Raw genomic sequence first — 18,348 nt, 5'->3', positions numbered from 1 at the left:
TTCAAAATAATTAAGACAAATTGTGTCATCACATTACTGCATATGGTAATAACTGACATATTTGATGAAATCAATGTTTATAAGAAAATGACTCTTAATGATGAAAGCACAATTTAATGATTATTGGATATGTAATGAAGGAAAATCTAAGGAATAAATAGTTTCCGTTTGGGCACTGTAGACCATAATTAAATATTTAATGCCATGCTATAAAAAAATTACATGTTCACATGATAATTACTAATAAAAAATTTTACGTTTTTCTAGATCACCTGTGAAATTTAATATTACCAGGTTTCCACTGATGTATAAGACAGATTGATTCTAAGTAAGCTGTATCAATGCACTGCATCAACAAACACACTACCTTCAAATGTAAAGTATGCATTATATTGAAAGGTAAGTGGTCTGCTGTGTGATAGAGGGACCGTGGTAGAATGTAGTTCATTGGACATATCAAAACACTAATGCAGGACAGACTAGCAACGGTGTGAATTTGATGCTGTGAAAATAAATACCTAACCTTTTGAGGAGGGGGGGGGGAGGGGGGGTTTCACTTTGTTTGGTTATTGAACCAGAACTCTTTATGAGGGTGGGGATTGATTTAGCCAAGCGGTTTTGACTGTGACATCATTGCTAGCTGACTGGGTGCCATACATTTTGAGTTTCAATTTGATCTGAATTCTTTTTAGTATTATACATTTTTAAATTTTCAAAGCAAAACACTGTATACTTCTTTTAAAATAGACTCAAAAGATTCTCTTGTATGTTAATAGACTTAAAAGACACTATCTACTCTTTGAAATAGACTTGAAAGACTCTAATCTACATTACCTTGTCAGAGAATATTGACTCTCTGCAACTGATTCCGATGACAGGAATTCTGTAAAATCCACATGTGTAGGATATGGAAACTGGAGATAAATCTGAACTGGGTGGATGGCTTGCAATTACTGCATACACTTGCTGAGAGACTAATTTTTGACAGACGGATAACGCTAATTGTATCGGGTTAGCATCCATGACCAGAAATGTTCCGTTAAGTTGTCGCATTTTGGGCATAACCTCGTTTTGTTCCTCGATGGCATCGTAGAAAGCACCTTCCAAATCCTCTGAGCTCAGCATTGCTCCAATATTAATGATTTCCTTTTCCCTTCCATGAGCCGTGCCGTATGTCTGGAAAAATGCAGCTAGGAGAGTCCAAAACGACATCAGCAGTCGGAACCTGTGTGGTACAACCTTCACCGCAGCTGCCATTGTAGATGAGTATTTTTAGCCACAATAGTGAAAGCCTGTCCTAAAACCACAATATTGAACACCAATGTGTTGTCCTCAAAGTACCATATCAAATGTCTTGTCCTGGACTGCCGATAGCGAACACGATGTGCTTGACTTGAATACTGATTGCTCAAAGTCTCTTTTAACCCACTGTCTCATTTCAAACACGATACACAGGTAGATTGCCAAGTATTCCCAGAAGACTGTTCTCTATTCCGAGCAAGGAGATTGACTGCCGGAATGTGATGTTACTCCGCGTTAATAAAGTAGCATGGCTCTTGGGAAATTGTGTAGTTTTGATATTCAGAGTAAACCGTGATGTATTAGAGCAGAGGATTGGTTGATTAAATATGGAATAACCAGTCCAGATCTAGCTACAATTCACAGCCACATCGGTTTCAACGACATATTGCTTGCTGTGAGTACAACATACGGTGTTTGTCTTGATGTCCTTGGTTTCAATATGGGATGAAACAGAAAATGAAAATTTTACTCGGTGAAAATTGTTCCAATCCTTTGTCAAGGTCTTTCCATAAATCCTGTTGATAAACAAGACAGAAAGAAAACATTATTTATGAAAGTGTAAAATATTTTCAAACATGTTGCCAATGTCATGATGCACATGGTGCACATATATCTTCAATACTTGATGGCTTTGATGAAATAATGAAACAATAAAGGACTCAATGATATATTTTAACTGCACTGTACATAATTATACACACAGCATTAATTTAAAATAATAAAAGCTACCATGTGCACCTTTGGAAATTGTGAGATCTGCCCACTTTTATGAGATTTACAGTCAATGTAAATATAATCAACTTTGAAAACATACTGGTACAGTGAATCACTCACTATCAACCAATGACTTGCATGTAACAAGAGACTCTACACGCTGTACTTGTACGAACATTTAGAATATGGGAGGGGAGGGAAAGATTCTAAGGAAATGAGGTAGAAGAATGAAACCTTTCAAATTACCACTGACTTAAAATGTAAACAAAAAACATTAAATAAAAGCTGCACAAATAAATAAATACTGACCAACAAACAGTGGAAAAATATTTCAAAGAGAGTGCGTGGAAATGGGGCAATGCTGAATTTCACTTCCTATTGTGCAGGATATAGTCTAATCAATGAGATAGTGCCAGTCATGTTAACTTTGATGATTATTTTCATTATTTTGTTTTGTATGTTGATTGAAAGTTAATCTACTCCTAAAACACCCACTCTACTGGTACTGTCTCCATAGCATCTATAATTATCATTCTGTAAAATACATTAATTTTGTTTACATTTGAATCATAATCTGGAACAGACTTCACTTGTCCGTGCAATGCAGTTCACACATGTACACTGCTGAATGCTGTGGCAACATGGTTTGGGGAGAACAAGAAATTATGGTTGACATTAAAACCAAAAATAGTGAAAATGTCATCAAAAGATAGCATTACTAGCCATTTAATCAAGATATTTTGATCTATACAAAGAAAAAGTTTGAAAGATATAGGAAATCCAGCAGTGTATGGCTTCACCATAGCTATATGATAATATATTATATAAGTTATACAGTAACACCAGGCTATATGATAATATATTGTATAAGTTATACAGTAACACCAGGCTATGTACCGTACTGTATCTGGAAATATTCTCATTCCAGACATCAACCATGATTGTTACAGTGTGTGTACAACACATTTGGTATTCTCTACACATTTTGACATCAGCAGCAAATTACAGAGCTGAATATTGCAATCTTTCTCCATTCCACAGAAGTGTGCAATCTTTCTCCATTCCACAGAAGTATGCCAATTAGTTTTCCAGTATTTCCCTGATGAGTTATCCATAAGTAGTTTTCTAGGCTTGTCAAGAAGAATAATAAATAAACAAGAATGACAGCATCAAACATTTTCAGCATTAATTTTTTTTTCAAAATGATATTTCTTAGCCTTGGCTTGAATAATTTTATGATAAGCCATGAAGTCAGACAGTTTGTTTTAAAGGCATACATGAAAATTAGATATTTTTATAATTATTGATAATTTCTACTAAGTAAATATTTCGTGCACGAGTTACATTCTATGGCATTACATTGTTCTTATCTTCAGTTAGAATTGTCAACTGAATTGCATTACCAATGTTTTACAGGATGTATTGTATTTCACTGCTCTGAAATGTCCACCTTAAAAGTTAAAGCTAAGAACATTTAGTCATTTCAGTCCATTTTAAGTCCAACCCTGTTCATGTTTTACTGTCCAACATGTAAGTCATGACACATACATAAGTCATGTCAGCACAACCAACCTTGTCAACATTATTAAACAGTAAATTTTTCTGGCTAAACTTCAATTTTTTGTATGGTGTATTATTGATAATTGTGTTGTGACAATGATTTGTGCGTTTCATTTTTGTTTCTCCACTGACTTAAAAAAACAAACAATCATACCAATAAAAACATAAATAAAGGAGAATTAGAAAAACAGAAATTATAATATGTAGCATGTCCTTAAATTCAGGCATGGATGTATATTCTCTCAAAACCTAGAAATGAACCTATACTTAAATCTTAAACTTCAAGGCTGAAGACCATATTTCAGAATGTTCTATACAATTTTCAGACAAAATATATGTAAATCAAACACTGTTCATTCCATAAATAGCTTTGTTAATGTACAAAAAATTATGACAGAAAATTATAATGGTGAAAACTGATGACGCCTGTCAGTCTACCATACTTGATTTGATCACAAAATATTACAAATTGATCTGAATCAACAAATTGATGAAATTAACATCCTCTCAACGTGGACACACATCAAGAATGTATACATGAATTAACATTGACTACACAGAAATGGTAAAATCTGCCGTACAGTTGAACAGAATGTCAAGTAGATCTCACAAGAATTTACAGCGACAGCTGATGCCAATCAAGGGAGAGAGCATGAGTTCATCATGTGAGTTCAATCTAATGCAGTATAAACGACCAAAATATTGATAGTCAGCTTTCAAGCTTTACTGTGGTACGTCCGACATGTCATGTTATTTTCCACACGCAATTCCAATGACCATTCAATATCAAAGAGGCACTTCAGTGTGAAGTTTAATCAGAGTTACAGAGAGAGCTGTGTATGTTTACCTTAAGAAATGCAATGTTGGCATGAGACAAATAAGGCCCTTGGATAATGTTTCAAGAACATGTGAATTGTGATAATGATTAAGACTAAGAACACATCTCCAGACAGATATTCCGATTCTCAAATTTCTAAGATTCTTTTCTAATCTACCTCTTGTGGGGGGTTCATTTTAAAGCGCTCAGAAAAAGAAAAATATTTACTGTCTTAGTTTTCTGAAAATCCAAATTTAATATTTTCCAATGGTGGATGAAATTTTTAATTATTTCAAGTTTTCCACTTTAGAGACATACCTTGACACTGTACTTGATAGGTACTTCAAAAAGAGTAACGAAATGGTAGATGACGTTACTGCAGAATCTGTTGTGGATATATGTAATTTACATTGAGTACTAATTTTTGTTCAAAGAAATTATTCACTTTAAAATAAAAAAATGTTTAAATAAAAATTGTGACATTTTGAATTACCAACACATTTCTGACTTTAGGAAATAAAAATTGAGCATAAAGATTAATTTCACTGACACAAAGACACAATTTATATTCAAGGATAAAAATGTAAAGTTTTGTTTTGACAGAGTAACAGTGCAGGAGAAATCAGTTTTATAACCATCACAGTATATTACATTTCTGAGCAAATTTCAAAATTTCATGATATTGGGAAAACGTTTCCAGGAGGATTAAAGATTAAATTTGTGATTGAGAATTTTATTTATTTGAATGTGAAAAGTTGGAAAGTCCCTCTGACACAGGAAGCATTGTAATGGCTGCAAGGAAACTTAAATGATAAATTGATGAAATACACTATAGACACAATTGATCAGTGTTGGAAAGAGAGTTATATGTTCAGGAATCTTCTCTGAGAAACCAGGTCAGTAGAGTTTGGGTCAGTCTCACATGATTGACAGCAATAATCACATAGTATTTGAGTAATCATGATCTGTTGATTTAATCATTAAATCATGTCTGCGGGGATCACACATTGGTCGTGGATCAAAAATGAAATATTTGTGAATATGACAAGCTCCATCAATCTGTTTTGGGATTCCCATATCTCTTCTTCATATGGATTAAACCATATCATGTTTCTTACTGTTACTCGCTTACCATCTGTTAGATTTTGTCAAATAGTGTGATCACATTTTCAGATCCCTGTACACAATTTATACAGATATTGATTTCAGAAAAATTGTACTTGTCTGCCACTGTAATAAATATCACGAATATATTTTTAAAAAAATTAGAATTACATTTTTTGATGTAGCTTTCTCTTCTCTTTAATTTCTATGTGTCATGTTTGGTAAATATATTCTATGTATCATGTTCGGTAAATATATTCTATGTATCATGTTTGGTAAATATGTTTGGTAAATATATTCTTTGCATCATGTTTGGTAAATATATTCTATGTATCATGTTTGGTAAATATATTCTATGTATCATGTTTGGTAAATATATTCTCTTGCTGGTACAAGAGATAAAATATTACAAATGACATGACTACATTGGATTTCATATCAAACACTGATGACATTTGAATTCAAAATACCAGTAAAGGTCACAGTTATCATACTGATGAAAGATGAATGTATTCACCTCAGCTAGAATACACAAGTCATCACTGAACATTATACCGGTATTTCACAATCAAAAATAAGATAATATCAGGGGTCACCATGCAGACAATTTTGAACAGCCAATTACCAAAGTTTACCAATATTTAAAGGACCAATGAAATGATTGTATAAGGATTCACTATTGTCATCCCCGGATGTGATATGTTCATTTCTGCATTCATTTACTGTGCACATTTGCAGGATAATTGATGAATGAAAATATGACACTGGGATACGCTCTAAGAGTTTGATTTTTTGTTTGCTTTTTGGAGATTGCCTGATCTCTAAGTGCATAAATAAACAAAGTATTTCACCCATCTCCTAGCTGAGACAGGATCTTCATTTGTGTAACATCCTTAGCTTACATGTATTTTTAAGGAGAACGATTTCAGTTTTGTTTCTGGTCCCCTGTTGTTATACTTTCAATACAAAAAGGAATACTTCATGCATCCAGTACTGCCAGCTGTGTCTAATACCAGATGCTAGGCCTGGCCTCCCTAACCTGTGCATGGCTGCACCTTAAGTGACAGGCTTGGCGTCCCTCACCTAGTGCCAGGCTGCACCTATAGTACCAGATCTGGTCATGAAAAGCATTCTCATCTCATGTTCAATCCATAAATCTTGGATTTTGTCAGCAGCACAGAATTTTTTATCAATATTAAATGCCTATTGGAATTTAAACATTCTACAAAGTTATTCCAGTGCATACATGATACAGCAAAAATAGATGGAAAGACCATTTCAAGGAATCTTCAAAATTCAAAGTACACACTACCTGAGAAATATGGCATATTTTAATATTCTACAAAGGCTGTGAAAACACAATTTTCTCTACTTGCTTCACATTATATCCACACAAACTGCAGATCAGGACAGATTTATACACTAATCAATCAACATGGTTGTTCCCTGGGTGACTTCTGTCAATTAAATCTTCAATTATTGAAAATTTCTACTGTCTCTGAATCTGTGAATTGATTAATGTTTACATCAACAAGCTAGGCCATCCTCTTCAGCTATCAACATAATAGTACATCATGTTAAACATATTTGAAGTCAGTACTTTCGTAGTTTTTTTTCCAGGTGTCGCATTTGAAAAACAAATCCTGATGTGGAAAGGAATTCAAAGTAAGCATTCTATATTACAGGGCCACAAAACATTCACTGAAAGAATAAAACAGCATAATACAGCCATACCAAGTATCGCTGCAGTACCATATGTTGTGTTCAATCTTGTGTACAATCACAGTTGTAACTCAACGCAGTAACCATAGTACTGTACATTTGAATTGCTAAATATATTTTGTAAAATATCATAAAATAAATTGCATCATTTGATTTCAAAGTGAAACAGTACAGAATGCATCACTAATACCAGTAAACGGTACGTGTTTACAAACTATCACACTTTTACGCAAAGATACCTGCAGTGAAGTGTATGACAGACGAGCGTTACCTGAGCCAAAACTCAAAAACCATGGAGGATCTAACTTGACAGATTATGATGCATCGGGGAACCACAGATGAACATATCAGTGTTTTTTGATTCACTGTTTCATAGTAAATGTAATTTCCTTTTTAAAAACTCTTTGAAACCAGCAGAATATATCTGCAGACGTCAGTGATAGGATCACAGACTGCATATTTTAATGAACGTGCTGATCTGCCGTGCCTTGAAGTATGATACTGCAGACAGTTCAAAATACCAAATCTAATAATTTTGATACAGCACAGATAAAATTCCTATTATCTGCTTTGTAAATGTGTGACTTCAAAGGAAAAAAATAAAATTAGATACCAGTAAAATAAATTATTCTTCTTTTCAACTTAGTGATTAACAAACAATTGGATTAATCATCATGATAATAATGTGTCTGGCTGAATTTAGAATTGAATTTCATTATATTTAACACTGCATTTTGCAGAAAATTGGGTTATTTTCTAGGTCACAATAGCGCAATTAAAAGCGTTCGATTAATATTTATTGCCTGCAGATTTATGAATATGAATATGATAATTTGTACAGGTCCTTTGGTGTTTTTTTACCAATTCATCTCATTAATGATAATCACTATGTCCTTGATGTGTTACAATGCTGCATGTTATAAAAGACATAACACAGATCTCTGATAAACTCAGTGACGCTCTTTTTTTCAAAAGTGACCTTGAATTCATTTTCAATTCAAATAATTTGAAGCAGCAGATCATCAACTGCGCTATACAGTACACCATGTAGTACATGATGCCAGTATCAATGGATGAATGCGAACTGAAATGAGTTTTGCATATCATTTATCTCTGAACAACAGATATTATTTCATGTAATATGAAAATCATTCAAGGTGTTTAGAGCTGTCGTAGGGTTTTGCCTATGACACTTTCTGAATACATCATTAACAGACTGGAACTCACTTTTTTACTTCGGTACACACCTTGGCAGGTAAATACTCAACTTATATTACAATAGAACAGTTCGATATAATTTTGTTCCAGTACACAATGTTAAAACAGTGAAATGTGAGAACTAAATTTGTAATAGACTGGTAAAACGAGCAGGTAAACGTTATATCATGTTTCTGATTATTTCTTTTTCACTTCATTTCTGAATTTAAAATTGCAGCATACATCTCATGTTTTCAAGATAACAGTCTGTTGAGTGCTGTATTTTTCCCACCAAAATTTCAGTGCAACATTTAACAATTTTTATGAACTTTTCTATAATTTTTCTGATAATTTTGGACCAAATGAACACAACATTTCATTGGCCTCAGTTTTTTATCAAAAATTTTGGCAAAAATCTGACAAAAATTGACTTTGGCACTCAAAGGGTTAATAGAATTGTTGAGTTACATGTTGTGGGGCCCTCAAGATGATGGCAGACAGGGTCAGCGTATACAGTCAGCCCTTTAAAACATTTATTTTTGGGAGTAGAACAAAAAGCTGTATCAGTATTTCACAGACAGAAAATAATATGATGGAATTAAACACCAAAACTGCATGAGCTGACACACGAACATGGTGTAACCTATTGGCTGAATGCCCTTGAAATTGAGATTTTAGAAATTGAGATTTTCAGCAGGTCTTCAGATTTCACCATGTATTCGTGATAATGTTGATCATACTGTGACAGGGTGGAATGATTACCTCAAAGACGTCCATTCTGTTGCTCGGGATGCATTTAAACTATGGCGTGAAAGTGGAAAACCGAGGAATGGGCCCCTTTTTGAATTCAAGCGTCGTACGCATGCGAGATTTAAATATGCTTTAAGAAGTTGCAGACGTAATGAGGAGCAAATCAAAGCTGATGCGGCTGCGAATAGTTTGTTTACTGGTAATTGTAATGCATTTTGGCAGTCCATCAACAGAATTAATGCAAAGACTCCGCCTAGACCCAACACTGTAGATGGCTGCAGTGGTGATGTCAATATCTCTGAAATGTGGCGGAACCATTTTAGTGATCTCTTAAATGTGGTGCACTCGGTTAGAGACAAAGAATTCGTGTTGAATAAGGTTGACGATTGCAACCTTGATCAAATGAGTTTTGTATCACCTAGTGATGTTCGTAAAGCCATTGACAAGTTACAACAAGGTAAATCTGCTGGTCCAGATTCTCTCTCATCTGAGCATTTTGTATATGCTAGTAATAAGTTAATTGTACTTTTGAGCATGTGTCTCACTTCAATGCTTATTCATAATGTATGTCCTCCTAGATTTTCTGAAGTTTTGTTAGTGCCCATTGTTAAGGATAAGAACAAAAATGTAAGCGATAAGAACAACTATCGCCCGATTGCTCTGTCTACTATTACCTCGAAAGTTTTTGAATCAGTTATTTTGAATAAGATTGAGTCGTTCCTTGGATCTTCACCTTACCAATTTGGTTTTAAAACTTGTCATTCTACTGATATGTGTATGTTTGTCCTGAAAGAGGTCATTAGCTATTATAGAAGTCATGGTAGCAATGTTATCGTTACTTTTATGGATGCTTCTAAAGCTTTCGATCGTGTGAATCACTGGTCATTATTCAAGAAACTGATCAACCGTAATGTTCCTATTTGCTATGTGAGATACCTTTTAACCTGGTACAGAACGCAGGAAATCTCTGTTCGATGGGGCTCCTGTATTTCAACACATTTTACTGTTAAAAACGGTGTGAAGCAAGGTGGTGTATTGTCCCCAAAATTTTTCAATGTGTATATGGATCATCTTAGCCATAGATTGATTAATTCTAAGGTTGGTTGCAACATCGGTGGTATTTTTGTTAACCATCTGATGTATGCAGATGATATATGTCTGATAAGCCCGTCAGTGAAAGGAACTCAGATACTTTTAAATATATGTAGCAATTATGGCGATATTCATGATATTGTTTTCAATACAGAGAAAACTGTATGTATGTGTATAATTCTCAAGCGATGTATGATGGAACATATTCCGGCTGTTTATCTCAATGGAGTTAAACTGCGATTTGTTGAAAAGAAAAAGCACCTCGGCTATATGTTGGCAAATACCTTCAGTGACAATTCTGATATCGAGCGTCAGAGGAGATCTTTTTATATCTCTGCTAACATGCTTTTGAGAAAATTTTCTATGTGTTCTCAGAGTGTTAAATGTAAACTCTTTAAAGCATATTGCTATCAATTGTATGGTGGTAACTTATGGGTCAGCTATAATAAAAGCGCCCTGAAACAATTGAAAGTTGCTTACAATAATGCTGGTCGCATACTTCTACGATATGACAGACGCAGCAGTGCTAGTACTATGTTTTATATAATAGGATTGACACTTTGATGCTTTGCTTAGAAAGCAAATCAATAGTCTTGATGAAAAGGGTTTCTATGAGTGAGAACCTAATTATACGTAAGGTGTATGATGTTGTGTACTTCACTTCTGACTTGAGGAAAAGATGGATAATTCAGTCTTCTAATCTGTGTTCAGAAATATGTCTTTATGGTCTAACCCATAAATGAATATTTCTTGATGTAACCTTTTTTGTATCATTCTTTTTGCCAATCCTGTAACCATTTATATATATGGACATGCTCATTGTCCGAAATAAAGAATTAATAATAAATAATAAGTCCCCAGTCATGGCAACATTTAGAGGATGCACACTGAAGTAGACTCAATTCAGTGTGCAAATGTCGTGATCTACTGTTATACAATAGAGATACATGTAGAATTATCAGTCTTCATACACAGAAGCTTGAGCATGTAATTATTAAATTCTTTACCAGTTATAACATGGTACTATGGTTACAGTTACCACGGTAACAGGGGAAATTATAGCCATACTTTGATAGTACACACACATGGATCATGCATGGCAGAATGATGACGTTGTATTAAAGATGAAATACTATCATCACAACATGGCATGCTTGGAATTTGTGCTTTAGTCTTTTAATCTGTATCACAAGCACTGATAAGAATGCAATGGCTTCTATCAGCCTTCTTAAGTCTCAGTGACACCACAGACTTACAAATTGCTCTCTTATACAGTTTTCTACATGACTAAAGTTTCACAAACAATGTATAAATTTCATGTTGTCTTACAGAAATTCTGAATCAGAAAAATCCCAAGTTGATTCAGAGTTCAAAACATATTATTACAAAATGCAGACTGCATTTAAGTTAGCTTGGATTGTTGTATACATTGATAATATCACCATAAATTTCACAGTTATTTTTCTCATAAAAATAATTAAGATCATTAAATACTACATGATAAAGTCTGAAATTCACTCAAATGCATGAAATTTGCATAATTTATTCAATTTTATATTACTCAAGTTTACGGAAATTCATGCATTTAAGAATTACTGTGTACAATGGTAGGAATGCAACATTCCTAGATTAGAGGAATTATTACATTCCACACACTCACACACACATACACAGTGTCAAAAACATTATACCAACTCCATTTTTCATAATTCCGACAAGCTTTCCTCTTTTTCGTTAAAAATTAGAAAGATAACAGCGCACAAACAAAGATAGTCAATGCACCATTTTAATTTCTATGAACACATGTACCATTCATACAGACACCTCTGCCCGGCAGCGTTTCTGACACCATATCATTATCAACACTGTCTACTGTTCTATTATCCTTTGAATTAGAAAGATTAGAAGAAATAAATTCTAAATTTTCCTTGGTCTTTTTTATCCAAGAAACAACTGCCTTTATAAAAAATTATTTGTTATAACAAGTATTTTGACTGATTCAATGCGATATCTGTCTAATGTAGCTGTGCCATCAGTTCTGTTATTTTTGATCCATGCCAGCCTCCAATTCAACTTTCTACTAACAGGGCCATGCAGCACACACAGGGATGTAAAACTTTGATCAGAATAAATTTTGTACATGGGATGCAAATATTGGCTAATTTATGCATTTTTATTTCAGGAAATTATAACCAGAACACGATTGTGATGAAGAAATTACTCATTAACCGACGGTTACATTTACACTGAAAAGGAATTTGTGTTATGTTGCTGGGTTAAGAGACAATCACTAGAAAATCTGTGTATGAGATAACAACGTAAAATGATGCCCCACACACAGACAGCCATGTCACAGCTTAAAGCAACAGTCAATTTGATTAATTACATGTAATTACCGACAAGACCGCACTGTTGCCACTACATCCTATTTAATGCTTTCATGAAAGCAATATTGATCATAAATCATTTGTCTTGTTTTCTGATAAAATACAACACAGGGCACCTCTTCCCATTTATTGATATGAATTCCAATATTTCCCTAGAGAAGTTTTTGTGGCATTTTTTAACGTGAAATGTCACCTGTATCTGATAGTGCTACAAATTTATTTGATATTTTGTTAATATATAAATTTCAACTTTTAATGATATATTCATATGATCTACATAAATTATTGATTTATTGACATTTTAGACAGACCTTGTTGCTGTTCAAATGATACTTTCAAACAAGAAAAGACAATATTTGTTGCTATTCAAATATAATTGCCACAGCAAAAAAAGATATTTCATTCACATTCAAATTGCGTTTCTCCTTTACATTAAATTCAATGTTAGTGTGATACATTTGAAAAAATTCAAAAACAACAAAATGATCATTGTAATAATTGTGACAAAGTATAAAAAATAGTTTTATGGATGACCTTGATGGAGGACTAGAACCATAATTATCAAAACTTTAAGTTCCATCCAGATTTAGTTAAATTGGCTAGCATTAGTTATTACAATACTGTACTTTCATCAGTGAGATGATTTTGTTTTACTTCCTGAAATGATCCACTCATTTAGGTTAAAATTTGACATAGTTTTTAAAATAAATGGTATCTTTTTTATGTTAATATTGCAAAAATAAATTTATTGCCTTGAGTTTTGTGGAGTACATTACAACAATATACATTCTCAACAATTGTTTAAAACAGTTGATATCTAGTACAGCTTGTGATCACGATAGCTTGATCCTAAATATCAACGTTTTAAAATTGTTTCCCCTGATAATAAAACACAGCAAAACCATAGTATGTAGAGTTACTAGCTATTACTGGATAATGTTTCATGAGCTGGTATTCAACTTCCAGCTGTGCAAAGCAGTGTCCAAAATAACCATGGAATATCAATGAGATTAATGATCCATTGCTTTTTTAGGGAAATGTTATGACCGGTGTATTTGTAATAGCCGTGACCTTACACCCTTGAACCTAATATGCATATAAACAGGTTCAAATTAAGACAACACATTGGATCACAGTATTACTATGTACAAAACGTTGTATAGATGTAGCAGATGAAATTGTTTTTGGCAGATCAAAGATAAAATAAAATTACCTTCCATTTAACGTATCTCACTCTGTTGTACTATTTTCAGAAACATGACCAGCTTTGTCAAACAGTTGAATGAATTTTTGGGGCTAATGTGCAGCGCTGAATAAGATCTGACCCAATTGGGTAGCTGAATCTTACAATATAATGAAAACAATACAAATAGACTCCCTAAGTGGCTGTGAATAGTGAAAATGGACCAATCAGAGAAAGAGCTTATTCAAGCTGCACATCAGCAGAATTTTTTAAATTTAAAGCCAGTCTCTATGGTAACAATATTTCTTTTCATCGTATGCACAATTCAAAGATGCCCTTAAAGGTTTATTTCTTTCCAATCAATTTTTTGCAACCATTACAAAAATAGCTATACCCAGGAGCTATACCAACTATTTAACATACTATAAAAGGAAAAAATAATTAAATCATTACAACACAGGTGGCCCAGCATTCTACTGTCATCTACATGGTGTAACTCTTCATCTGCTGGTATTTAATTCATTCATTAATTACCATCTCATTTACCTAGCAAGAGATATGATATATATAGATGTACATTTCTCAGCAATCTACATGTACATCAATACGCTTTAATTGCTTCTTTGAATGCATTTTAAACATTCAATTCAATAAAATTAATAATTGCAGAACCAATGTTTTCAATCCGAGGCAAAATGTTGATGATTGCAAATTATTAAATATCAGACGGTATGACATCCCTGTATTGGATTTATTCATTAATATTTATCGATTTATCTATTTCAGGGTCACCTACAGGAATTATTCCAATGCAGGCAATAGAGGCAGGATGTAAATTAATTTCTATCACCTTTGTTTGCTAGACAGCAGGGACTCAGTGGCCATAGCAGATGAAGTATTGATGGATTAAATGTACACTGCATAGAAACTATAAAACTGCTCATAAAATCAAAATGATATATTTTTTGTGATTTGTACTTTTTATGGCAGAATGGCATTTATAACCTGTAACCTGCAGCATATGAACAGTGATGTGTATAATGCTTGTAAATCCTGTATTCTTCATTTATTGCCAGAAAACACAGACATGTTGGTAAAAACAAAACTTCCATTTGTGAGTTTTCAAAGCAACCATCTGTCATGACATATGCTCTCTTCATTGCAGATATCAGTGACAATTAAACTGATATACTGCCAAGCTGAAGTGTTAATATGAATTCCAATCATCATAAACTCAACCTTACTGCTAAGGTAATCAAAGTCTGAATCTGACTGTCAACATATTTCCAATATTTCCAATATAGTAGATCATATCTAATTAATAAAGCTGAGATTACTGTGGTTCAGACATTAAATTAATTAAAGGGAAAATTGCATTCTATAAAAATAAGAGTTATCAAAATCTTGCTGCGAGATGTTTTAGCTCAAGCTTGCATGCCCTATTGTTGGTTTCAGTTGCCTGGATTTTATGAAAATTTATTGTCTACTTGTATTACAGACAGTTACATGATTGAGTAAATTCCGTTCTTGATAATACCCATGATTCAATTTTTGATGAGTTGGTTCTCTGATGTAACAAGCTAATGGTCAATTTTTTTGTCAACTAAAGTACCTGTATGTACACATTACTATTAGGTGGAACAAAAAAAATTGTGGTGTTCCAATAACCTACCCTTTTTTTTACCTGCCGACCCTAAACTTTTTAGAGCTATGTAAACATGGAAGTAAAAAAAGAAAGAAAAAACCCGTAAAATCATGAGTTCATTACTTGGCATTTGATTTTTGCTTGAATGAGGATGTCTTCAATGTTTTTTATATGTATGATCAATTTTTCTGAAAATGTTGCGGCCATGCAGTGTTTGACCGCCCTGAACCCCTGAAAAATGCATATTTAAAAATAAAAATATTTTGGAAAAAAAAATTCCTGCTGACCTACCTACCCTATTTTTGAAAACAGTATTATTGCAACAGCACAATTTATTATTTTTTTGCCTTAGTGTTCATGAAATTTCAGTGGCAGTTCAAATGTGAATCTGAAATTGAGTTTATTGCAACTGATACGGCCCAACATATGACTACTGGTATATCACATGCACAGCACTGTGTCCTCCAAAAGCCCCTGAAAATAAAATCCTACTGGGATGAAATATCTTTGATGAAGTAATCAAAAATTTGCATAACAAATTCTACTTTTAGCTTCACATGAAATTTGTATCATTTACTACATAGAATTGCAATACACTAACAGTGTAACATAAATGCTGTAATTTTGACGTATTGGGAGATAAATGTAATAAAAATAGGATGATGTCATCCTTTGGAACTCTACATGACAGTCAACAAATTTGTATGTTTCCACACAAAATGGGTCCAAAATATGTCAAAATTATACAAACTTTATCAACATCTTAATTTTACAATTTTGGAGGAAGTTATTCTGATTTCAAGGTTAGTGAACAATGTGTGTGGAGAAAGAGATATTTGAAGATTTATGAAGAAAATGCATAAGGAGACATTTATATATCATGCAAATGTTTTTCAGAAATGTAACTTCAAAATTGTCAAAGCAACATTTTACTTAACTTGTATATTAAGATATTAAGGTGGGGGGGGGGGGCAATGTGTTAAATTTAACCACAATACATAATGCATGGTCACACAAACTTATAAGTAGTTGTATGGGGCAGTTTTTTTAAGTAAACAGACATCAGTATGTGTACACACAATATACTAACATGCACAGTATATATATATATATATATATATATATATATATATATATATATATATATATATATATATATATATATATATATATATATATATATATATATATATATATATATATATACTGAAGGTCCACATCTTGTATCAATTGATGATTGATTGACACCCCTCCAATCCATTCTATCACGTCAAATGTCCCTCAGAAAGTGATAATATCATATTTTCAATTACAAAACTTGATTCAATTCAATTCTTGGACACATTGCCCTCAGGTGGTGTCTCACTCATACAGATGGTATAATGAGCTCACTGCTAGTCATGTCATCAAAAGCAAGCCTTTACCTGATAACTTTCCATATTGACCGTTTCACCAAGTGGAGGCCAAGTATATTCACAGTCAAATCACTCACAAATTTGAAATACACAGAAGTTAACACACAACTATATTCAGAAGAATACATTAAATTTTCCTCATACATCTTTTATCATAAACGTAAAAACTCTACCGTTACATCTATTGCCTACAAACATCTTTTACATAAATTTTTGACAAATCTTTTGCATAAATAAAAATAAAATTGTGATTGATTATTTATTATAATCATTAATTAAATAAATAAATTAAAATTATCACATAAAGTTAACTTCATCAATAGCTGTGGGTCCATAGCTGTGATGTTTTCAGATGGTATACCGGTACCTGCCTTTTACGGGCTGGTTTTGACTTTTACGATTTTTAACCCGCCAGAACTAAAAGTTATGTCATTTATGTATACTGAAACTTTGAATATTGGTTTGATGGTTGAAAAATCTGAACTTCCCACGGCGTTGTGACGCAAAAAGACGTAAGAAGCCACAAGTATCCGGATGACCCGCGGTCGGTCATGTATTATAAATACTTGAGAGTTTTACCAGTACATGTAATACAAATATATATTGTTAATTTAAAATACATTAATATATTTTGTATTGTTTCAAGTGTATGATCGATCTTGAAATCATAACAGCCCTTTTGTGTCCTAGAATATCCTTAAAAATGCTGTAGCTCAGAGCTACAGGAACTAGAAATGATACTGATCAATATATGGTATACAATTATAACAACTCTTGATAGGACAAAATGGGAAAATAGACACTTCGAAACAGTTTCCAGTTCAAACTCCAGCAGTCACACGATTTGTTATTTCGTACTTGAATTTCGCATATGATTTCATTCATAGGACATGCACCAGCTCGTGTCTCCGATCAACGTGAACTCAGCCGGCCTGTAGTGTTACGATTACGTTCGCGAGACTCGAAACATATATGCGCATCATTCGTGTCGTTCGCTTTCGCTTGTTATTATTCGATCACAACTCTCTCGCTACGTCGTAAAATTTGTTATGAACAAATAAAGAAATTTGTATAACAGGTTACGGAAGCCGTAAAAGAATGTATGTATGTTATCCGACACCTCAAGGCACGTTTCCACTCGAGGCCGGCGAAATGTAGTGTTGTCATGTATTGAGAGTTTTGCTGAAGGAGAGCAAAGTCAACTATGGATCTAGCTCGAAATCAAAATAAAGCTGACATTTTAGTTATTTGTCACAAAATATATCTGTAGCCAACAGTAGGAAAGATAACAATATAAAGTCGACTGTGGATGTATATTTACAACATGCATCAGTCAAGAAAACGCTAAATGGGCCTCACTGTAATCACCCAGTGTTATCGTCCTGTCGCATATCTGACTGCCGGGCGTTCGGTTACATCTGTCAATGGGTAATATATTCGCCAACCAAAGCAAACATATT

At 33.3% G+C, this 18,348-nt stretch overlaps 1 protein-coding gene across 2 annotated transcripts in view; it reads right to left on the bottom strand.

Annotated features, from left to right (window-relative positions):
• Positions 1-18,348, bottom strand: part of LOC139141840 (glutamate receptor ionotropic, NMDA 1-like) — a 45,661-nt gene that overhangs the window by 26,837 nt on the left and 476 nt on the right. For both annotated transcript variants that reach the window (XM_070711534.1, XM_070711544.1), the window contains exon 2: positions 835-1,817. In XM_070711534.1, the coding sequence (XP_070567635.1) occupies positions 835-1,257 (423 nt within the window). In that variant the 5' untranslated portion in view covers positions 1,258-1,817. The remainder of the gene's footprint in view (positions 1-834; positions 1,818-18,348) is intronic.

Source organism: Ptychodera flava, chromosome 1, assembly GCF_041260155.1.
Source record: "Ptychodera flava strain L36383 chromosome 1, AS_Pfla_20210202, whole genome shotgun sequence".
NCBI lineage: Eukaryota > Metazoa > Hemichordata > Enteropneusta > Ptychoderidae > Ptychodera > Ptychodera flava.
The sequence above is the reverse complement of the archived record's forward strand: the minus strand, read 5'-3'. Positions and strand labels throughout refer to the sequence as shown.